Source organism: Bombina bombina, chromosome 6 (assembly GCF_027579735.1).
Source record: "Bombina bombina isolate aBomBom1 chromosome 6, aBomBom1.pri, whole genome shotgun sequence".
Classification (NCBI taxonomy): domain Eukaryota; kingdom Metazoa; phylum Chordata; class Amphibia; order Anura; family Bombinatoridae; genus Bombina; species Bombina bombina.
In genome coordinates, this window is record NC_069504.1 from 596,176,874 (window position 1) to 596,202,823 (window position 25,950).

General features: G+C 36.3%; 1 protein-coding gene across 2 annotated transcripts in view; it reads left to right on the forward strand.

The window, feature by feature from the left end:
* Positions 1 to 1,379: 1,379 nt before the first annotated feature.
* Positions 1,380 to 25,950, forward strand: part of SLC51B (solute carrier family 51 subunit beta) — a 29,632-nt gene continuing 5,061 nt past the window's right edge. The window contains exons 1-2 of one of the 2 annotated variants that reach the window (XM_053717582.1): positions 1,380 to 1,434; positions 17,923 to 18,033. In XM_053717582.1, coding sequence (XP_053573557.1) covers positions 17,952 to 18,033 — 82 coding nt within the window. In that variant the 5' untranslated portion in view covers positions 1,380 to 1,434; positions 17,923 to 17,951. Of the gene's footprint in view, positions 1,435 to 7,925; positions 7,950 to 17,922; positions 18,034 to 25,950 lie in introns of those variants that run through there. The other variant, XM_053717583.1, reaches the window with a different exon arrangement.

The window sequence follows — 25,950 nt, forward strand, 5'->3', positions numbered from 1 at the left end:
CTCCTTATGTGTTGTTCTCCCCCATGGTCTCTTTCTCTCTCTGTCTCTCTTCCTCCCCCTCTGACTCTCATCCCTTATGTAATGAAAGAATCTATAAGCATAATTTGCAGCATTAAAGTAAAATGTATGTTTTAAACATATTTTAATGGGCATGGATTTCTAGATCTCATAATCAGAGCAAGCATTGTGTTATCTGGCAAGAGTTTCTGTTACAATCCTTTTAGACTAAAATCAGATGTTTACTAAGTTGACCAGTTTTCCAAGACACCATTTAAAGGGACATGAAACCCATATGAAACCCATATGCAAATTTAAATAACTTTCCAATTTACATCTAATATCTAATTTTCTTCATTATTTTGATGTCCTTTGTTGAAAATCATATCTAAATATGCTCAGTAGCTGCTGATTGGTGGCTGCACATAGATACCTCATGTGATTGGCTCACCCATGTGCATTGCTATTTCTTCAACAAAGGATATCTAAAGAATGAAGGCGTATCCTGCCACTGCCTCACCAGCCTCTGACGTCACTGCACGTCACTGATATATACATACATACATATATATATTCAGACATGTATATGTATGTATCTCTAGGTTAAAGCCCTTTGCCTGCCTTTTTTTTTCTTACACCTAAGACCTCATAACGTTGAGCCCCTATAACTTTTTTTTGCAATATTGTTTTATTTATTTTTTAATTAGATAGTGTTATTAGGAGTGTAATTGTACTTTGAAATGTATTTTTTGATGTATTTTGTGACACTTTTTTTGTTTTCCTAAACAGTTAACCAGAGCTCTGAGAACACAATATCCTGACGCACATTAACTTCAATTGCGCTCAAGTGATTACGTTTGCTTTCAACTTGTAAAAGAACGATACATCTGGTGCATGTAAACAGGCACAATAAACCCCCTTTCGATCGCATGCAACTGTTAGCGCTCCACTCATAATCTGGCCCATAATGTTTTATTTATTAATTTTATTACATATCAATTATTTATGGTTGTCTAGTGGGAGTGATTGACCCCTTTCTGCTTCCATTGCCTCAGAATGTGAGAAATGCATGAGGCAAACATGAAATAAAAATCTTGTCAGTGGCAGTGTTTGTAGGTACAGCAGATTTCCCAGTGCCTAGGGCAGCACAGGAACTAAATTTACTACTGGGTTATATAGTAAAGTGTCTCTAATGGTTAAATCATTACAACCTTTTCTTCCTTCAGCCTTTTCATGTTACTATATCATAGGCTGGTTATTGTGTAACCAGGTTGTCGGGGTCAAAGACACTACAAGAATCAAAATGCAATTACATTTACTGATAAGCAGGGTTATATGCCAAGGGCACAGTTCATTCCCTCCTACTATAGAAATATAAAACACAGGAACATGCTGCCACTGTGCCAATTTGTCTCCAATTGCCAAACTACTCTGAAGGTAAATATAGCTTGTTCCTAAAAATCATTCTACTATTACATAGAACTTTACTGTGTGGTATCAATGATTCAGTTTGTTCAGCACAGGGGAATGCTAGAACTATAGGTTCAAACTTATGTGTGGGCCTGTGGGATTCATAAAATGTTACCTTTTATTTACTTGTCTAGAAATTGTGTTTTGAGAGTTATCTTGATTGTTGCATTTGTTAATCCTTTCACTAGTTTACTAATATTTATGGGGTGTTCTATTAAAAAATTATATACTCTAATTTGTTAGAGCATGTAATTACTGTATTATTATTACTGTACTGTATTAATTACTAACTCATACTAGTGTTTGCGAGTTGCACATTATTTTAGCTCCCAAATAGAAGTGTCTTTAATTGGCTGTTTGTTTGATTGCTATTCCTGATTGGCTGACTGGCTATGTCCTTATTGGGAGCTACAAGGCCTACTGTTCCTGAATAAGATTGTACTCAAATCAGTAGTATAAAAATGACAGGCTCTAACAATTAACAACATGTAAGTTTTGTATTAGAATCTTGCTTTAGCATGACAAAATTAATGTAAGTGTTTCAGAAGGCTTTTTTTTTTAATAGACACTGATAATATTGTTTAGTTTCGGAATTAGGTATGTATACAGGAATGCAATTAGTAAATGTTCTGTGTCTCCGATAGATAGATAGATAGATAGATAGATAGATAGATAGATGATAGATAGATAGATAAATAGATATATGCTAGATATATAGATAAGATAGATAGATACATAGATAGAATAGATATATAGATAAGATAGATAAAAAATAGAAAACATAGATAGATTGATCGATAGATAGATAACATAGATAGATAAGATAGATAGATGATATAGATAACATAGATAGTATAAATAGATAGATATGTAGATAAGATAGATAGATATATAACATAGATAGATAGTGAATAATTGATTTTGTTCCTTTGTGTGTATTAAAGTATGTTGCTATGGGTAAGAATTTGATATCAATTGCGCTGTCTTTGTAAAAATAAAAAATAAAAAGTACTGACTCTGTTCATTTTGTTTTTATCAATGAAAAGTACTTTTTTTGTTATTACACTTAGAGATCTAACTTCTCACTCTTGAACGGTATGCTTAATAATATATTTTACAACTATCCTTGGTAAAATCCAATTAGTTATAGAGTCTATAGAACATAGAGCTATTACAATGTATTCATGAACATTTAAAATCTTCTCCCATAAAGTATGATGCATGTCTGGAAAATGGTTTAGATTTTGGTTGGTGGAGTGGATAAGGTGAGGGTAGCCTGTTTATTTATTTACTCAATATCAACCTGAATATAAGTCAAAAAAGTTAATTTCACCTAGCCTTAAATGGACACTGAACCCAAATGTTTTCTTTTGTGATTCAGATAGAGCATGCAATTTTAAGAACCTTTCTAATTTACTCCTATTATCAAATTCTCTTGGTATCGTTATTTGAAAAGCAAGAATGTAAGTTTAGATGCCGGCCCATTTTTGGTGAACAACCTGGGTTGTTCTTGCTGATTGGTGGATAAATTCACCCACCAATAAACAAGTACTGTCCAGGGTACTGAACCAAAAATTGGCTGGCTCCTTAGCTTAGATGCCTTCTTTTTCAAATAAAGATAATAGGAGTAAATTAGAAAGTTGCTTAAAATTGCATGCTCTATCGGAATCAAGAAATATTTTTTTTTGGGTTCAGTGTCCCTTTAAAGGGACAGTACACTGTAAAATTGTTTTTCCATAAATGTATTTTAAATGACTTGTTATACCAACTGCAGAGTATAAAATATTTGAGAAATTGCATTTTCTGGTTTATTTGTGTATCTGAAGTAGCTGGTTTTGTGCTTTGAAACCACAGCCTATTACAATGGGTTGAGCTTCAGGTAATATCAGATCTCATTATGTTATCACTTTGTGTACACATACTTGCTTCCTTATCTTATATTTGTCTGGAACACCAAAGCTCAATACATAGAGAGAACAATGGAAAATTATCATTTTATTACTTAACTATCATGCCCCCACTGAGGGTGTAATCTCTTCTGCTGGCTGTGTTTACTTAGGCTTGTCAATAGCGTATACGCCAGTATCAAAACTTTCAGTATAGGTTGGGAAACTACAAGCTAAATCAGCTATTTCAAATGCTGAAATATGAGTAAAGGAGCTACTTACAACCAATTTAATACACTCTAGCAGGTAAAAAGGATGATTGGGAATAATTTAAAGGTGAGAAAGTTTTTGGGTGAACTGTCCCTTTAAGGATAACAAATATTTTACATGTAAATGTAAGACAAACCAATATTGTTTTTGTGATAAACATACTAGAATTATGATATTTTGTGTATGTTAATGTTAATTAGTCACCTTTTTATTGATAAGCTTAAAGGGATAGTCTAGTCAATATTAAACTTTAATGATTCAGATAGAACGAAAAATGTTTTATAATAGGCGTAAATAAGAAAGTTGCTTAAAATTGCATGCTCTTTCAGAATCATGAAAGTTAATTTTGACTTGACACTTCACACTTATTGTTTAAGCTGTTGTCAGGCATGATATGCCACAAGATAGAGAATTAAGCGGTCACCCTAGAGATAGAGGTAACAGGGATATTTGGTTATATTTAGTCCTGTTATAGAAAGGTGGGTGCCATTTGCATGAAGATAAATCAGAAAATGTTTAAAGTCTGGGGAAGATACTATGCTGAGGCTCAGAGAAATGAAGGTGAGAGGGAGTAAAATAAGGAAAAAGCTGAACAGGTCAGATAATTAGTTACAATATAGTGAAATTAAAATGTATTGGGAAATGGAAGGGTAAAAAATATTAGATAGGTTAGGGTGAATACAGAGATGCAAATAATGGCAGGGTAACAAATGTTAAGGGACAGTATACAGCAATTTTTCATATAACTGCATGTAGTAGACACTACTATAAAAAAGAATATGGACAGATACTGATATAAAAATCCAGTTTAAAACCTTTTAAAAACTTAGTTAAAAGCTCCTAGTTTAGCCCTGTTGATGAGGTTAGGCTGGAGCACCCACTTAAAGGGGATGAGAAAGCAGGAAGAGCAGACCCTCCCTTGCATATGAGAAGACCCATTACACAAACAGAAGCATGCAGGAATTTGTAGACTTCAGTCTACATCTGATACTTTGGGGCCTGGTTAAGAGTCTGAAAATCAGATATTAAAAAATAATCAAAATTATACATTGTTACAAAACCATGCCCAGATGGGTTATATAAATTTATCATCTACAAAACATTTATGCAAAGAAAAATCTTGTGTACAATGTCCTTTTAAAGATGGAGTGAAGCTGAGAGAGAGTTGTGGAAGATAAGGAAGATGATCTGATGTGAAAAGATAAGAGTGCTAATCATGAGGCTAAGGAACATGTGATGGAATGCAGTAGAGCTAGATGAGGGTGAGGGTAGGGAAAGAAAGAGTGACTAAGGGACTACAAAGCATGTTAGGAGAAGCAAAGAGGAGATGATGCAGAGAGGAAAATGACAGTGATGATGTGAATGAAGTATAGATTAAATGGCAACTATGAAAGTGATGATAAGGAACAAGTAACAGATACATGGAGAGGAGCATGAGAGGAATGAAAGATGAGTTGAGGTGAAGTTTACCAAATGCTGAGCTTGGATAGAAGGGGAAGTGGTGAGATATAGAGAAGGATGCAATCTATGGTAATTGAAGGAAGGAGACATATAGTAAAGTGAAAAGGATGTTTGTGATATAATGGAATGAGTTTGAGAGAAAGAAATAGGAGTATAAGAAGAAAGTAGAAGATTTGATGAACTAAAGTAAATAAGAGAAAGGAAGATGGGATGGAGACAAAGGAATAGGAAGTAAGAAGAATGACAGTGTAAAAAAGATGAGATGGAAACAAAGGAATAGGAAGTAAGAAGAATGAGAGTGTAAAGAAGACGAAATGGAGACAAAAGAATAGGAAGTAAGAAGAACGAGAGGGTAAAGAAGATGAGATGGAGACAAAGGAATAGGAAGTAAGACAAATGAGTGTAAAGAAGATGAGATGGAGATAATGAAATAGGAAGTAAGAAGACTGAGAGAGTAAAGATGATGAGATGGAGATAAAGGAATAGGAAGTAAGAAGAATGAGAGTGTAAAGAAGATGAGATGGAGACAAAGGAATAGGAAGTAAGAAGAATGAGAGGGTAAAGATGATGAGAGGGAGACAAAGAAATAGGAAGTAAGAAGAATGAGAGGGTAAAGATGATGAGATTGAGACAAAAGAATAGGAAGTAAGAAGAATGAGAGTGTAAAGAAGATGAGATGGAGACAAAGGAATAGGAAGTAAGACAAATGAGTGTAAAGAAGATGAGATGGAGATAATGAAATAGGAAGTAAGAAGAATGACAGTGTAAAGAAGATGAGATGGAGACAAAGGAATAGGAAGTAAGAAGAATGAGAGTGTAAAGAAGATGAGATGGAGACAAAGAAATAGGAAGTAAGAAGAATGACAATGTAAAGAAAACAAAATGGAGACAAAAGAATAGGAAGTAAGAAGAATGAGAGGGTAAAGAAGATGAGATGGAGACAAAGGAATAGGAAGTAAGAAGAATGAGAGTGTAAAGAAGATGAGATGGAGACAAAGGAATAGGAAGTAAGACAAATGAGTGTAAAGAAGATGAGATGGAGATAATGAAATAGGAAGTAAGAAGAATGAGAGGGTAAAGATGATGAGATGGAGACAAAGGAATATGAAGTAAGAAGAATGAGAGTGTAAAGAAGATGAGATGGAGATAATGAAATCGGAAGTAAGAAGATGAGATTGAGAAAAAGAAATAGGAAGTAAGAAGAATTACAATGTAAAGAAGATAAGATGGAGACAAAGGAAATAAGAGGGATGGTAGGGAATAGACGATAAAAAGATATCGGAGGATGAGAGGACGATTGGAGAGAGGATTTGGTAACAATGTAGGAAAGAAGGAACAAAGTGATCAACTAGGGAGACAATGTTTGAAAGACAATGAATTTAACAATATAGTAGAAAGAGGATAATATCAATAGTGAGAGAAGATAGAGATTACATGTTGGAGAAAATACTACATTGAGAGTAAAAGCAGTAAATGGGTATGAGAGGTAAATAAGTGGTTTAAAAAATAATGGAAGAGGTCATAGGTGAAATGGGAGAAGGAAGAGGGGGAAGAAGATGACAAAGGATTTGTTTAGAACAAAATAGCAGGAACACTGGATGCATCAGATGAAGAGAGGAGAGAGGTGCCGTATAGAATGTTAGAAGAGTTGAAATGTACTGAGTAATGGAAGTGTAAAGAAAGTTTACAAAATATTTATATATGACTAAAATCCATGCATGCATTAGTACATTTGTTTGTGTAAATACAGGGGGTTATATTCCAAAAATGTATTATATTGTATGTTTTATCATGATAGTGTTACTATGGTGACAGCATATTACAAAAAGAAATGATTAATGGCAAAAGGGTCCGATTAACGTGCTATGATACATAGTATGTACAGTATATAAATAATGGTCTTCATTTCCTATCATGCATTTAGATTCCCACCACTGCACAATTCATTTTCTATTAATTTCCCATTCAAATTATATTATGATACCATACAGAAGGAAATTAGTACAAACAATGATCTTGCTTTGGACCTGATATGTATATTTTTTTTATGATGGAAGGCATCACTATCAACTCTACTTACACACATTAAAGGGACACTAGACACCTTTTAAATAGCCAAACTCCACCCACCACACTCCTTGTTTGGAGTAGCCAATCCAGACTTGTTAGCAACATGCATTATGTTAGCCCTGCAATGTGAATTTCCTGTTCTGAGAATCACAAAACCCACAGTTGTCAGAGCTAAATTACATGGAAAGGGATCAAAATAAATAATGACTGTGTATTGGACAGTTGTTTTACTACACATAAACATTTTATATTGCAATCTCAAGGTGTTTACTGCCCTTTTAACTGAACTCAAAATGGCAACTTTGCAGTACTTTAGTAGTTCTTCATAAGAGTGGAACAAAATAATTGAATCAGAGAGTAGCAATCTATCTATTCTCTACTTGAATGTATTTAAACAGTTAATATGTCACATATCACTCCAGCTAAACTATCCCTTCCTCGTTGGACTCTGCTGTCTTATTTCCATTTGTTGTAGCAGCGAACAACAAAATTATGTTTGTAAGAACTTCCTGTATAGCAGCAGTGAGTATAGTTTACTGGAACTGTTCTTTTAGAGATCTTTAATTAGCAATTTAAATGCAAGATTATTTCTGTGGCATTGTGACAGCCTTTGTAGGAGTTTCTCTCGCTCTGGAGAGCAGGGTGAAAATCTCAGTGTCTATTGACCTCGCAGTGTGTTTGCCTGGATAAGGTGGCAGAAAGACAAACAAATCAGAGCGGGTCACACAGCATGACCTGAGGCACAGGCACCCTGATCAAACCGCTGCTCCTGAGGGGACTCTCCAGAGTTGATAAGTAAGTGAGGAGAGTGTAGACTTAGGAGAGGGCACGCTAGGAAAACTCCAAATATGTAATTTACTAAGTTTTAGCCTAAATGTGTCAGTAATATTGTATTATATATTGTGATGATTACAGCCTTCTACAGAGCCAGCTTTTGACTTTGACCTTATTTCAGTTTGTGTTTTTTGCTGTTTTATTTACCCTTCACTAGTAAACATGCAGAGCATCATTGCTCCTGTTGTCATTTAAAGGGATATGAAAGTAAAAATGTAACTTTCATGGATCAGAGGTAGCATGCTATTTTAAGACCTGTTCATCTTCTGTTATCAAACTGATTTTGTTCTTTTGGTAACATTTGTTGAAAAGAATACCTAGGTAGGTTGTTTAAAATTGTATGCGCCATATTAATTGTAAACATAACATTTTAATAGATACACATTTTGATTGGCTATATCACTTTTGCATTATAGTGCTTTATTAAACTCTAGAGACTAGAATGTTTTTGTACATTGGTGTGCACACAATCATGATATATATATATAATCTAGGCCTATATTGGGCCCAGAGACAAAGTATTTAAAATCCACTGCCTGTATTATAGATAGTAGATTAGAAGGATAATAGCTAATGCATTGGAAATAATTTTTTTGTGGAAAAAGAGCATATTTCTTTCCTGCAGGTACAAAATAAAGATTATGTCCAGCTTGGGGGATGGATGGCTGTGGGCCACAGTGAGGCCTTCCAGGAGCAGCATGTGACCTCTGGGCCTCAGTGCATTAGAAAGTCCTTACTGCTTCTCAGTAACAGTAGCAATTGTACACAGTCATATCTGTAGAATGTAACCTTTGGATCTGCCGAGAAGGATTGTATCAGGGAAGATCGGTAAAATGAAAGTTAGGTGAGCGCCCTCCAGGACAAATGTGTGTTCTGAGTAAGTGATGCAATTTTAGAGCTGGGAGAGGAGATGTGTCATTTGGACAGGGGATATATAAAACTTATCTACCTTGGAAATCAAAGGGTTTAGGTGCCATTTCAGGTTAATATAGTAAAAGGTCTAAAAGGGTTGTTGACCTCTGTTACAGACGTAAGACATATTTAGTTTATTATTGACATTTAGAGAAGAATTTCTGTTATGTTTCTTAAATTACATTGAATCCCTCAGAAGTGGGCATAATCCAACACGATATAAAGTTACTATGGGAACTGCTAAATTTTGCAATTGCTCGTTTGTAAACTTGTTTCTAAGGGGCTGATAGTCTAAACCTTTCTGCTCAAGAGAGACATTCTAAGAAGTCTTGTCGGTAAGACGAGGCCCATAAAAAAAATTATAAACCCAAATTTTTCCAGTATCCATTTCTAAAATGTGCACATTCTTTATATATGCACACTTTCTGAGGCACAAGATCCTACTGAGCATGTGCAAGTGTAGAGTATATACAGTACATATATGAATTTTGTAATTGGCTGATGGCTGTCACATGATACAGGGGAAGGGAAATTGGATTATCTTTGAAATTTGACAGAAAATATTCTACTGCTAATTTCAAATTCAAAGTAAGTGCTTTGGCATTGTCTTTATATTGTTTATTTTATTCCATTCGGCTGCATTTAGTGGTCCTTTAATTAATACCCTAAGACTATATTTTAGAAAGGACCATATTTCTATAAACATATCTTTACATATTTAGGGATGTTCAACAGTCAGGGATACAATATGACTCCCCATTGAGTTGTACTTGGCCTTGAACTGTTTCAGACTGAATTCTGTATGTGACTAAACCCAGGGTATATTTTGCAGGTAAAATCAACAAGTGTGCTCTTATAGCTGTGACGTTGTGTGGGTAGATAATAGAATGCTAGGGTCAAAATACAGATGAAAGTTAGAAAATACTTTGAAAGTTGTGCATGTCTTTGAGGGCCTGATAATCTAAAGCTCTTTGCTTTAGTGAGATTATCTAAGCAGTCTCGTAAGTACTGTGAGGTCTCTCAAAGAATTTTAGAAATGCAAGTTTTATTTTGAGGACTGTTTATCTCACTATGCTGGGGTCTGTGTGTGAAGGAGAGACACATATGTTACAATGTAATGTTAAATAAAGCCCTCTAGAGTTTTTAAGTGATTTCTCTCCATGCATTAAGCATAACAAATTTGGACTGGATGGTCGTTTGGCAGGATCAGACTGATATGCTACAGCATATTTCTCCTCTGTGAAGGGCATAGTAAGCTAAAAGGGATGGCACCCTGAGTGGCACTAGCCTTACAAACAAGCAAGAAAGCTTTTCCAGCTCACGTTTATTCTCAGCTGAGTGCATCACTCTCTTTTCTTTTTGGCACATTACATAATCACAGGCACTAGTATAAGTCAAGGCAGTAGCCCATATCTTGCAAAATCATTTGAAGTTTGTTTACATTTTGCTTATTTAAGATATAAATAGTTGTTTCATTTAGCTGTTTTATAAAATGTGCTCGCTGAAACTGTGAGTGAAAAACATTTTCTTTATGGCTCTCTGGGGAAAAGGTTTGTCTCATAAAAACCACAATGTGACAGATGTCAGATTTACTCTGGGTATAGGGAAGATATTAACAGGTAGTTCAGCCCCAGCATGATACACAGTGGAGCAACTGCTTCTCAGTAGTGTTTTTAAAGATTGCCTTAGTCTCTTTAATGCTGAAATCTGCACATGCACAGTGCCAATCTCTGCATTAACAGGTGACTGGATCACATACAAAAGCTATACAAAGAATATATGGCCACACTGCATCTTCCTCTCTCGCTACATGTTTCAGGGTCATACTCCTCCTTTAGTTTTTGGGTGAATAAACTTACTTTTTGGTCAGGGTCGTAAAAGGCTTGTCCCTGTAAGCCAGTACATCTATAGGATTTGTGCAAAATTAGCCAATGGAAATGGCTAAATCAGTAGTAGTTGGGTGCAAAAATTAATTTTATTGAAGCTTCCCTTTAACAGTTTTTTTTTTAATGCAAAACCAGTTAAACAAATTTCAGTTGCAGCTCTTTCTAATGCATAATTAAAATTGGCTACCCTGGACCTTAAAGATAATTGTGGCACAAGTAATGATACTTTAGGCCAAATAAGTCTTGCAGAGTATGAAGCTCTATGCAATGTACTTGGTTAAAGGGCCGTTATAGTATTAAGGGATTAGAGAATGTCATATTGACACTATCATAGACTGTTAAATATATTTTTGTCAAACATGTGGTGGTATTTTAGCAGCTAGACAAAACTTTAAAGGGACACTGAACCCAATTTTTTTTTCTTTTGTGATTCAGATAGAGCATGCAATTTTAAGCAACTTTCTAATTTACTCCTATTAGCAATTTTTGTTCTCTTGCTATCTTTATTTGAAAAAGAAGGCATCTAAGTTTTTTTGTTTGTTTCAGTACTCTGGATAGCACTTTTTTTATTGGTGGATGAATTTATCCACCAATCAGCAAGGACAACCCAGGTTGTTTACCAAAAATGGGCCTACATCTAAACTTGCATTCTTGCAGTTCAAATAAACATATCAAGAGAATGAAGAAAATTTGATAATAGGAGTAAATTAGAAAGTTGCTTAAAATGTCATGCTCTATCTGAATCACAAAAGAAAAAATTTGTGTTCAGTGTCCCTTTAAGGGGACTTGGAGGGGGCAGACACAAAGATAACTTTCTACACTTTTAAAATAAATAGGAGCCAGAAGTATAAGCTGTATGATTCACAGTGAAATTCCTTTTAAAAGCATTTTTGTAAACAGCTACTTTTAACTGAATTTGCAGCATCAGTATTATTTTCTAGAAATACAAAATGTTAAAATACATGCAATACACAGTTTGACATCCATGTCCTCTAAAAGTGACAGTACATTCAAAATGGAACGTTGATGATTCAAATAGAACATGCCATTTACTTCTATTATTAAATTGTATCTGTTCTCTTGGTATTGATTGTTGAAGAGTAAAGCTAGGTAGGGTGATAGGAGCTCAGAAACATACAGATGTCTTTAGCATTCTATGCCAGGAGTGCTTGCAACTATGTATAAGATTGCTATAAACATTGCTGCAAGCACTGCTGCCAGATGGCTATAAACACGTGCATGCTCCTGAGCTTAGCTAGTATTATTCTTTAATACAGGATACCAAGAGAACTACACAAAATTGATAAAGTTGCTTAAAATATCATGTTCTGTACAATTTATTTAAGTTTAATTTTGACTTTAATGTCCCTATGTCACCCTGTATTTAATTTCTTCTTTTCCCCCTCTTCACCCATGCAGACACATACAAAGCAGTCACACACATACAAAAACACAGTTACGTTTAAGGGCAGTATACACCAATTTTCTAACTGCATGTAATAGACACTACTATAAAGAAGAATATGCACAGATATTGATCTAATAATCCAGTATAAAAAACTTTTAAAAACTTAGTAAGAAGCTCCCAGTTTAGCACTGTTGATGAGGTCAGGCTGGGACACCCATTGAAAGGGGTCAAGCAGACACTACCCTCCTCCTCTGCATATGAAAATACCCATTAAACAAACAGGAGCCAGCAGGAATCTGTAGACTTGAGTTTACATCTAATACTTTTTGGCTTGGTTAGGGGTGATAGATATATAGATAGATAGATAGATAGATAGATAGATAGATAGATAGATAGATAGATAAATAATCATATCCAGTTACATTCATCCAAACATATGATTTGAACATTTTTTTAAAGGTAACCAGAGGAAGGAAGAGATTTACTGGATTTAAAAAGTAATCAATATATTTTTTTTTCACAGGCTAGCTGCAGTGCACCCTAGTAATCACACTTTGTAAGACAGATAGGCCATTATAACAATTCTAATGCCCGCACAAATACTAAGCAGTTTCCCCTTCCATGCAGCCATTTTTTTTAACAATATGGTGAAATAGTTAATCATACCACAACTTTTACAGTTAAATCAGTTGCTTCTAAACATCTCTTTGACCATGCCAGAAATGCTGTCTGAAATGTAACATAAATGTGTTTGTTCTGAGGGGCCAGAGCCATGGTACAGATGAGTAAAAAATAAAATGCACAAAGTAATTGTGTTGTCATCCAGACTTAAAGGGACACTGAACACAAATTTTTTCTTTCATGACTCAGATAGAGCATGCAATTGTAAGCAACTTTCTAATTTACTTCTATTATCATTTCTTTTTTGTTCTCTTGCTATTTTTATTTGAAAAAGAAGGCATCTAAGCTAAGGAGCCAGCAAATTATTGGTTCAGACCATGGACAGCACTTGTTTATTGGTGCTGTCCAATCAGCAAGGACAACCTAGCTTATTCACCAAAAATGGGCCGGCATCTAAACTTACATTCTTGCTTTTCAAATAAACATACCAAGAGAATGAAGAAAATTTGATAATAGGAGTAAATTAGAAAGTTGATTAAAATTGCATGCTCTATCTGAATCACAAAAGAAAAAAAAATGGGTTCAGTGTCCCTTTAATAAGCCTTGTCTGTCTTCAAGTTAAAGGGACAGTAAACACCTTGAGATTTTTATATAAAGTGTTTAATTAGGCATAATGAAACAACTTTGCAATATATTTTTATTATTTATTTTATCCCCTTTTCATATAATTTAGCTCTGACAAACTGAATAATTCCAAATTCTCAGAACTTGAAATGTACTCTGCTGACTTATCAAATATAACATTGCTACATCTATATCCCTAATTGGCGGTGTCAGGCCACAACTGCAAAACAAAATGCTTTATACTAACATTATGACAGTGATTAGCGTTGTTGTTTGAGGACTAAAGCATAGATTGGCTCCTCTAAATAAGGCAAATGGTGAGGGGAATTTGTTCATTGAAAAATAATTGCAGTAAAAAGGATGTTTGTTTTAATTCATTTTAAAAACATTAACAGGCCGATTTATCAAGCTCCGTACGGAGCTTGAAGGGCCGTGTTTCTGGCGAGTCTTCATACTCGCCAGAAACACAACTTATGAAGCAGCGGTCTAAAGACCGCTGCTCCATAACCCTGTCCGCCTGCTCTGAGCAGGCGGACAGGAATCGCCGGAAATCAACCCGATCGAATACAATGATGGTTGATTGACACCTCCCTGCTAGTGGCCGATTGGCCGCGAGTCAGAAGGGGGCGGCGTTGCACCAGCAGCTCACAAGAGCTGCTGGTGCAATGTTAAATGCGGAGAGCGTATTGCTCTCAGCATTTAGCGAGGTCTTGCGGACCTGATCCGCAGTGTCTGATCAAGTCCGCAAGACCTTTGATAAATTGGGGCCTAAGACTTGACTGATATGTTAGTCTATAGCAGCACAATAGACATGTTTACGGTCCCTTTAAATGTACCTGATTGCTAACACCTATTATGCCTGCACCAATTCAATATAATACACAGAAAAAGCGGTATCTTGACCTCTCACAAACAATTTGTTTTATACTCCCTCTTCTTAAAGGCTCCAGAGTATGCCAAGGGAAGGTGGTATTTTAACCACATAAATTACTTTCTGTAAAAAGTTTTTTTTACATTCTTTGTACTGTGGAATAAACAGTATTTTTATATCACAGAAATTTTATAGCTCTTTTTTATGTGTTTATAGTTTTAAATGATTTTTTTCATTGCTCAGCCTAGGGCTTTTGACACTATTTTTGTAAAATGTTGCCAATTTAAAGGACCTTTTAACTTTTTTTATTATTGCAAATGAAACATTATTGCAATATACATTCATTATTTATTTTGCTGCCTTTTGCTGTAAAATACATCTAAAAATTATGCTTTTTTCACTTTCTCTCAGGGAGGTTTGGGTAATAGTTTTAGTCAATTAATGCAAGCTTTTGTTTACTTCGCCCTCCCCACCTAAGATTCTCAGCAGTCCCATGTTTGTAAAAGGTGGATTATCAGTTTTGCATCAACACTCATGATAGGAGAAGCATCCTTTGCAATAGTAACTAAGTTGAATCAGTGCTAAATCACCTTAAAGGGACAGTACACTATAAAATAGTTTCTCCCTTAATGTGTTTCCAATAACTCAGCTGCAGAGTATAAAATGTATGAGATTTGCTTTTGTAAGGCTTATTTGTGTATATGAGTTAGCCGATTTTGTGTTTTGAAGCCACAACCTAATAAAATGGGTTGAGCTTGTAGGTATAATCAGAAATCATTACTTTATCACATTGTGTACATATACCTGCTTCTTTATCTTATATCTGTTCATAAACCAATCACCAATACTTGGAGAGAACAATGGAAAATTAACATTTTGTTACCTTATCTCTTCTATAACCCACTGGGAGTGTAATTTCTTCTACTGGCTGTGTTTACACAGCTTGGCCTGGAGGCCAAAAACTTTCAGGATAGGTGTGGATTTCACAGCTAAATAAACTATTTCAAATGCCAAAAACAGGGTAAAGGAAATACTTGTAAACAATTTAATATACTCCAGCAGGTAAAGTGGATCATTGGGAACAAATTAAAGGGGAGAAGATTTTTGAGTAAACTGTCCCTTTAAGGGAAGAGATAAGGGCAGGCTTCCCCAGTCTCTCTCAACTGCACATGGGCAAACAGAGTTTGTGCTATATCTGAATATTAGTTTGTGATTGGTTTAGCAAGGATTCTTTTGTCCTGGGGGGGGGCAAAGAAACCAGTAAAATTAATCAACATTAAACTATATACTCATTTGATGAAATAAAGCTGCAGTTCATATTGCAACATTATTCTCAAATATGAAGGTTCAAAATCATGTAGTTTACAATTTGTTTTTAGCGGTCCTTTAAAAAGATAGGAACGTCACTAATACACTTGCATGATTCAGAAAGAGAATCTAATTGTAAGATATCTTTAATTTTGATGATCAAATATACTTTATTCTCTTGCTATCCTTGGTTGAAAAGAATATGTACATAGCTTAGCTGGTGATTTGTAGCCACACACTTTTTTTCTCTTGTCATTGACTTGCCAGATGTTTAACTAGCTCCCAGTAGTGCATTGCTGCTCTAGAGATGAGTTTATTTGTTTAATCCCTTTGCAGGGCTGAAACACACAGTTATGTACTAGAATCATTTTTCTATTAATAAAATTGCTAAACTGTTCTATGGGGGGACGACGACAATAAACTGCACATAAAGCCCTTGTGTAAATAAAGATAAAGAAACTTTTAAATGCCTCTGATGTAAGAAGGGGAGCTTACAAAATTCTTTTAGGGACATTGTACACTAGGTTTTTCTTTGCATACATGTTTTGTAGATGATCCCTTTATATAGCCCATCTGGGAGTGTTTGTATAACAATGCATAGTTTTGCTTATTTTTTTAAGAACATTGTGCTGATTTTCAGACTCCTAACCAAGCCCCACAGTGTCAGATGTATACACACGTTTACAGACTCCTGCTGGCTCCTGTTTATGTTATCTGTCTTTTCATATGCAGGGAGGGGGCAGTGTATGTTCTCTGAGACGTCATTAGCACCAGAGTGAGAAACTCTGTGACGGCTCAGAGCCGTCATTAGCACTCAAAGGGTTAAAGGGACACTGAACCCAAACATTTTTCTTTCGTGATTTACATAGAGCATGCAATTTTATGCAACTTTCTAATTTACTCCTATTATCAATTTTTTTCATTCTCTTGCTATCTTTATTTGAAAAAGAATGCATCTAAGCTTTTTTTTTTTGGTTCAGGACTCTGGACAGCACTTTTTTATTGGTGGATGAATTTATCCACCAATCAGCAAGAACAATCCCGATTGTTCACCAAAAATGGGCCGGCATCTAAACTTACATTCTTGCATTTCAAATAAAGATACCAAGAAAATGAAGAACATTTGATAAGAGGAGTAAATTAGAAAGTTGCTTAAAATTTCATGCTCTATCTGAATCACAAAGAAAAAAAATTGGGTTCAGTATCCCTTTAACTACAAGCAATGTGCAGCTATTGGATACACTTACCTAAGGATTTTGGAAGCTTCCTACTTACATCACAGGCATTTAAAGGTTTCTTTATCTTTATGTGCACATTTTTAGTTTCACTTTTTTTTTAATTTTAATTATATTATTTTTGTGAATATACACTGATTGTGTTTGACTTATATCTTATATATCAAACTGTTCTCTCTAGCCTTGAAAACATTTCCAACACTACCCTTTGCTAAAAACGTAAAACACCCCTAGTTTAACATGAGTGTAAATCATAATTGTTATACTAAATGTAACCAGTAGGCTACAGTGCAGCACTATAACAGCCTAATGATGTTATGTGTACATTTTCAGTAGACTAATATTGTTAAAGGGACATGAAACCACTTTTTTTATTATTCAGGTATACAATTTTTAAAAAGTTTCCAATTTACTTCTATAATGAAATATTATTTGCTGTCATAGGGCCAGATTACAAGTGGAGCGGTATTTAGCTCTCACGCTTTAGTGCTCACATCAACAAAAGTAAACTTGTAACGCGTGCTGGATAGAGTTTAACAAGTTTAAACCAAAAAGAAAAAAAAAAGTTAGTGTGTGAGCGAAACCCAACATGCTAACTGTAGGACTTCAGATATCATGATTATGTTAGCTTCTTCTCCCCATAGACTCAATAAAAAAACCTAACATCTATCGCTCGCACGTTAACCAAACACGGCTTTAGACCTACAGTGCTAACCCGAAGTGAGTAATAAATATTTAGAAATACAACAAACATTTTCTTCTAAATGAAGAACATTTCAATGTAAAATATTTACAGTATAAACACAGTATGTGTATGTGTGTGTTAATAGCCACCTGACTACTAAAATGTACAATTTATTTGTATATACAGTATGTACATCATGCATTCAAGAGACTAGCAGCACTGTGACTGGTGCATTCCATAGACTGTCATTGCAGTATATAGTGTACACACATGCATGTTTTATTCTCAGTTTTTATAGCCATTTAGTAAATCATGCTTTTTATTTCAAAGTCAAACCATTGTCATTAATCTGCAAATGTTACCTGTTATATCTTTCCCTTGCAGTCAGATAAGAAAATACAATCTAGCACAACATGAGTGACGTGGTTGCGACCACACCTTCCCCTGCTCAGAAGAAGCTACAGAGAGCTGTGTGGTTTTTTCGCACTGGAGACCGTAAGTATGAACTGCTGTATATTGAGCTGGGGTCTATGCTTTATCCGATGGACCATGTTTCTAATTAAACAATGTAGATACCTGTCTCTTGGGGTACTTTATCCCAGAAGTGTTTCCTCCAAGTTGGTCAAACAGTAAAGCAATGTGCAGTACAATTTTACATTCTTGCAAGTAGAGATAGAGGGTATGTCTGTAGGTAGACAATCATAAGTTATTGACCACCTGCCCAGGGTAACTTATGATGTAACTTTGACCTAGATAATGGCAAGCTCCTGTAAGCTATGATGGCATGTCAAATCTTGTCTTCTTCTCGCATGCTTCTAAATTGTCCAAGATATTTTGGGTCTGTTTAGATAAGCGATCAAAATCCCATTGACCCTTTTGTTTTTCCTATTTTATGGCGTTGTCATGAATTGTAAGGGATTACGTTGAAATTGAGTATGCCACCTTTGTATGGGGATAGGTAGGTATTATTTGCTTAGTGCTGTGTATGGCTAATTGCAATAGTATTGATGTAATTTTGAGGTAAGTTTTAGTATAAAGTTAAATAGGAAGATTAAATGGTCAGGTTTTAAGTTACTTTTAAAGTGATGGTAACTCTCTCCTATATAAAAACAGATTTGAACCAACTCCTAACGCACAGACTTTATCACATTCCACAACGCTGGATCCCCCACGCATAGAATCATCATGCCGCGGTGGAGTGCCCGAAGAGCTGACCCCCATCCCCTTTCTTTATACCTTTCTCTTTTTCCTTATCTTCCCCCTTTCTACTCGCCCGCCTCTCGGGCCACTATCTTATACAAACTACAAAATCCAGAACTAGCTACTTACCTCCCCCACGGGAGAGGGTTCATTATCCTGCCATGTCTTTCTGGTACCTGTAACTGTTCTATCGTTAATAATGTGAATTATTGATTGCTTGTCAGCTGTTCTAACTTGAATAAAAAACTTTTAATTAAAAAAAAAAAAAAAAAAAACAGATTTGGAAACTATAGTGATATTTTAGAAGGAGTTTAATTCATCAGTTGTTATGAAGATGCGCTATAACTTATTTTTTAATATAGATATAAAATTAAAATACCCCTGCACTTTGCTGCTACTACAAAAGTCAATTTTTCTGTGAGCTAATGGTCTGAATTGCTGTCCAATCAGCACTCTAACTACAACAAAAGGTGCCTAAAGGGGAGAATGCTGATTGGAGAACAGTTCAAACCTTTAGATCACAGAAAATTTTTTACTTTTAAAGTGGGTAATGGAGCGCAGGGCATTTGAATTTCATATCTATATTCTTCATTACAATTGATTAATTAATCTCCATCTAAAATATTGCTAATATTTCGGATCTGTTTTTATAAAGGGGAGAGTTTACCATCACTTTATGTATGGTGTTTACACATTTACAGACCTCTTCCCAGAATCAAATAATTTTCGGGCATGTCTAAAACAAGTGGTATAGGGATCCAATCTGGTTACAATTCCTCCAACAACTTTCAGAGGATCCCGGGAATAAGTGTTTCACTCTTTCGGCTAAATTACAAGTTTTGCCGGTAAAAACTTGCGGGGCTAACGAGCCTTTTTTTTCCAGCGCTCACTTTAAACAACGCTGGTATTACAAGTTTTCTGAATGGCTGCGTTAGCCTCAGAAAAGTGAGCGTTGAGCAAATTTAGCGCCATTTCTACCTGTAATACCAGCGTTGCTTACGGTAGCGGTAAGCTGGCAAAACGTGCTCGTGCACGATTTCCCCATAGGATACAATGGGGCTGAGTTGTCTGAAAAAAACCTAACACCTGCAAAAAAGCAGCGTTCAGCTCCTAACGCAGCCCCATTGTTTTCTATGGGAAAATACTTTCTAAGTCTACACCTAACACCCTAACAAGAACCCCGAATCTTAACACCCCTAACCTTACACTTATTAACCCCTAATCTGCCGCCCCCGACATCCTCGCCACCTGCATTATATTATTAACCCCTAATCCCACTAATAAAATAAAAAAGCCCCCCAAAATAATAAAATTCCCTACCCTACACTAAATTACAAATAGCCCTTAAAAGGGCCTTTTGCGGGGCATTGCCCCAAAGTAATCAGCTCTTTTACCGGCCCTTAAAAAGGCTTTTTGCGGGGCATTGTCCCAAAGTAATCAGCTCTTTTACCTGTAAAAAAAATACAATACCCCCCCAAAATTAAAATCCACCACCCACATACCCCTACTCTAAAACCCACCCAATCCCCCCTTAAAAAAAACTAACACTAACCCCCTGAAGATAACCCTACCTTGAGCCGTCTTCACCCAGTCGGGCCAAACTCTTCATCCAATCCGGCAAGAAGAGATCCTCCAGAGGGTCCGAAGTCTTCATCCTATCCGGGCAGTAGAGGACATCCAGACCGGAAGAAATCTTCATCCAAGCGGCATCTTCTTTCTTCATCCTTCCGGAGCGGAGCGGCACCATCTTGAAGACCTCCGACGCGGAACATGCCCGACGACTAGACGATGAATGACGGTTCCTTTAAATGATGTCATCCAAGATGGCATCCCACGAATTCCGATTGGCTTATAGGATTCTATCAGCCAATCGGAATTAAGGTAGGAAAAATCCGATTGGCTGATTCAATCAGCCAATCGGATTGAAGTTCAATCCGATTGGCTGATCCAATCAGCCAATTGGATTGACCTCGCATTCTATTGGCTGTTCAGATCAGCCAATAGAATGCGAGGTCAATCCGATTGGCTGATTGGATCAGCCAATTGGATTTTTCCTACCTTAATTCCGATTGGCTGATAGAATCCTATCAGCCAATCGGAATTCGAGGGGCGCAATCTTAAATGACGTCATTTAAAGGAACCATCATTCATCGTCTAGTCGTCGGGCAAGGAGGATGTTCCGCATCGGAGGTCTTCAAGATGGTGCCGCTCCGCTCCGGAAGGATGAAGAAAGAAGATGCCGCTTGGATGAAGATTTCTTCCGGTCTGGATGTCCTCTTCTTCGGATAGGATGAAGACTTCGGACCCTCTGGAGGACCTCTTCTTGCCGGATTGGATGAAGAGTTCGGCCCGGCTGGGTGAAGGCGGCTCAAGGTAGGGTGATCGTCAGGGGGATAGTGTTAGGTTTTTTTAAGGGGGGATTGGGTGTGTTTTAGAGTAGGGGTATGTGGGTGGTGGGTTTTAATGTTGGGGGGTATTGTATTTTTTTTACAGGTAAAAGAGCCGATTACTTTGGGGCAATGCCCCGCAAAAAACCCTTTTAAGGGCTGGTAAAAGAGCTGATTACTTTGGGCCAATGCCCCGCAAAAGGCCCTTTTAAGGGCTATTTGTAATTTAGTGTAGGGTAGGGAATTTTATTATTTTGGGGGGCTTTTTTATTTTATTAGGGGGATTAGAGTAGGTGTAATTAGTTTAAAATATTGTAATTTCTTTTTTATTTTCTGTAATTTAGTGGTTTTTTTCGTAATTTAGTTTATTTTATTTTATTGTATTTAATTGTAGGTAGTTTAAGTAATTAATTTAATTATAGAGTAGTGTTAGGTGTAATTGTAACTTAGGTTAGGGTTTATTTTACAGGTATATTTGTATTTATTTTATCTAGGTATTTATTAAATAGTTAATAACTATTTAATAACTATTGTCCCTAGTTAAAATAAATACAAAGTTAAGAAGAGGATGATGAATCAAACTCTGGAGGTGCGCTGGGCGCCAAACAAATGAAAAACAAAAGATGGACGAAGATCGAAGGCTGCTCTCTCGGATAAAATGACAACGACCAAAACCAATCCTGAATGGAATGAAAAGAGGCGCCAATAGGGTGATATCGTATGAACAAAGTCAATTACAGCAAGCGACGATGTTTATACTCACAAACAGGACGGCACTGGATTGTGCCAGAACCAGCAGACCGGGACCTAATCGTCGCCCGGCAGACAAACACTCGTTAGGAAACTCCAAGATGTCACGTGGGACCCTTCAGCCAATCGGGTACGAGAACACGTCCACACCTTACTCCGGACGGCTGCTTAACCAATCCACAGACGGCCTGGGTACACACCTTCCTCCCCTGAGATCACAGCAGGAAGACTTTGTGAGATACACAGGGCAGGTGGTGCTAGCGTCCAATATCCACCAGACCAAGGAACTTGATAACGAATTCACAGGAAAGGACTCCAAAGGGGTATAATTAAAACAATTTATTAAAAGTTTTAAAAAGAAACCAGCAACGCGTTTCTCTGCTGCACAGAGCCGTTTCATCAGGCTGTACTAATGTTTTACACACACCTGCTGTATTAATACCCCTCTGGACCAATGAAAACACTACTTCGTAGAACACTCCCCCATTAACAACGTTGTCATATCACAAATTAACAAGAGAAATTTCTATACAACTTAATGCTAGATGCTAGTTATTTATATCATCAAAAACAAATGTGACATTTTACACATATTAGTAACAGAATTACATTAAATTTGCACACAGTTTTAAATAATCCCAATCTCAAGGTGTATTCGCCATTATAGCTTCAAGATATAAACAATCCTCTAGGGATAGATCACACCAACATTAGAACAGGTTCTACCGTCTGGAGTAAGGTGTGGACGTGTTCTCGTACCCGATTGGCTGAAGGGTCCCACGTGACATCTTGGAGTTTCCTATCGAGTGTTTGTCTGCCGGGCGACGATTAGGTCCCGGTCTGCTGGTTCTGGCACAATCCAGTGCCGCCCCGTTTGTGAGTATAACCATCGTCGCTTGCTGTAATTGACTTTGTTCATACAATATCACCCTATTGGCGCCTCTTTTCATTCCATTCAGGATTGGTTTTAAATACAAAGTTGCCTGTAAAATAAAAATAAATCCTAAAATAGCTACAATGTAACTATTAGTTATATTGTAGCTATATTAGGGTTTATTTTACAGGTAAGTATTTAGTTTTAAATAGGAAAAATGTATTTAATTATAGTAATTTTATTTAGATTTATTAAAAATAGATTTAAGTTAGGGGAGTGTTAGGGTTAGGGTTAGACTTAGGTTTAGGGGTTAATAACTTTATTATAGTAGCGGTGACGTTGGGGTCGGAAGATTAGGGGTTAATAATTGTAGGTAGGTGTCGGCGACGTTGGAGGGGGCAGATTAAGGGTTAATAAATATAATGTAGGTGTCTGCGATGTTAGGAGCAGCAGATTAGGGGTTCATAGGTATAATGTAGGCCGCGGTGATGTCTAGTTGGCAGATTAGGGGTTAAAAAAATTTATTTTAGTGTTTGCGATGTGGGGGGGGGGCCTCGGTTTAGGGGTTTATAGGTAGTGTATGGTTGTTAGTGTACTTTTTAGCACTTTAGTTAAGAGCTTTATGTTCCGGCGTTAGCCCATAAAACTCATAACTACTGACTTTTATATGCTGTAGGAGTCTTGGAGGTAGAGGCTGTACCTCTCACTTCTTCCAAGACTTGTAATACCAGCGTTAGCCAAATCCCATTAAAAAGATAGGATACGCAATTGACGTAAGTGGATTTGCGGTATGGAAAAGTCGCGGAAGAAAAGTGAGTGGTACACCTGTACCTTCCAAACTTGTAATACCAGTGGGCGTTAAAAAGCAGTGTTAGGACCCCATAACGCTGCTTTTTATGGCTAACGCCAAACTCATAATCCAGCCGTTTGTGAGGTGAAATTCCACCTTAGCAGAAGTTTGTAATTTGTTTCCAGAAGAGACGCAGAGTGCGCACATGTAGCCGTTCTATGAATTGTAGAATGCCATTCTTTAGATGTCAAGGTGAAAAGTAAGTCTTTCTGCCAAGAGGTGTTGTAAGATGGAAGAGTTGTTGAGGAGGGAGGTATTAGGAGAGAATAGAGAAGTCAAATTGCATGCTGTATTGTTTTGTTGTAGCAGCACAGTTTCTCAAAAGCTGTACAGGGTCTAGTTCACAAAGTTCTCTCTCTCCGTATTAAAAAAAAATATCAGTTGGCAATAAATGCACCAGTTAGAATGTAAGATAGGAGAAGGCTGTGTAAAATATTAGTACCTGGGAATGTCAAGGAAATCTCTTTTAGGAAATCTAAATTAGATAGGGTTGTTGTCAATGGAGACAGGCTTAAAGATAGTGTAGGAAATGTATTTAAAAGTTTAAACGAAACTGCAAATGTCTCTCTGACTATTGGATAGTCTGCCACCAATGGCAGACAGCGAGAGACATGTTGCCAACAGAAAGCCCTAATTGCTGGACTTTTAATAAAGAATGTTCAAAAGATACCCATAATTTGTGGTTGTCTGAGTCAAATGTATACCATTCAACTATTTTATGCAGAAAAACTGCTGCTCGTGTTACTCCCAATCCCCCATGACTGGTAGGTATAACTAAAGTGGCTTTTGCTACCATAGGTGGTCATTTTTTTCCAAATGTATATGATTTAGGAAAAGGAATGGGGACAGTTTGGAAGACATACAGGAATTTAGGTAAAATAGTTATCTTAAATACATTTAGTCTGCCAAGCCATGACATGGTCTTGGGCATCCATTGTGAGGTCTTTACTGAAAGGCTTTGGAGTAACGACTAACTGTAGTAATATTTACTCTTTGGGAGAGTGACATTACAGCATCCTGACCTACTGACTAAACTCAGCATTCAAAATAAACTTTAATAGGTTTTAATGGTTATATTGCCAGGGTTCCTGTTCTTGTGCTTCTACATTCAACAGATTTTGCCTGTTATCATATAATTAGGCCCTTCCTTCATAAAATAGCACTCCATTGCATCTACTGTTTCAAATACCCTCACCTAGATTACGAGTCTTGCGTTAGCCTTAAAAAGCAGCGTTGAGAGGTCCTAACGCTGGTATTACGAGTCTTGAAATGACAGGTGTACCGCTCACTTTTTTGGCCAGACTCAAAAATACTGCAAATCCACTTACGTCAATTGTGTATACTATATTTTCAATGGGACTTGCATAACACTGGTATTACGAGTCTTCCAAAAAGTGAGCGGTACAGCCTCTCCTGTCAAGACTGGTACCGCATTTAAAAGTCAATAGTTAAGAGTTTTATGGGCTAACGCTGTAGCATAAAATTCTTAACTGAAGTGCTAAAAAGTACACTAACACCCATAAACTACCTATTAACCCCTAAACCGAGCCCCCCCCACATCGTAAACACTAAAAACAAATTTAACCCCTAATCTGCCGAACCAACCGAACATCGCCACCACTATAAAAAATATTAACCCCTAAACCACCGCCCTCCCGCATCGCAAACACTACTTAAATTTTATTAACCCCTAATCTACCTTCCCTAACATCGCCGACACCTACCTACATTTATTAACCCCTAATCTGCCGCCCCCAATGTCGCCGCCACTATATTAAATGTATTAACCCCTAAATCTAAGTCTAACCCTACCCCCTAACTAAAAGATAATTACAATAAATCTAAAGAAAATTACTACAATTCACTAAATTATACCTATTTAAAACTAAATACTTACCTATAAAATAAACCCTAAGATAGCTACAATATAACTAATAGTTACATTGTAGCTAGCTTAGGATTTATTTTTATTTTACAGGCAACTTTGTATTTATTTTAACTAGGTAGAATAGTTATTAAATAGTTATTAACTATTTAAAAGCTACCTAGTTAAAATAAATTCAATTTTACCTGTAAAATACATCCTAACCTAAGTTACAATTACACCTAACACTACACTATAATTAAATTAATTACCTAAACTAAATACAATTAAATACAATTTAAAAAAATTATCTAAAGTACGAAATAAAACCCCACTAAATTACAGAAAATAATAAAATAATTACAAGTTTTTTAAACTAATTACACATAATCTAATCCCCCTAATAAAATAAAAAAGCCCCCCAAAATAATAAAAAGCCCTACTTTTATACTAAATTACAAATAGCCCAAAAAAGGGCCTTTTGCGG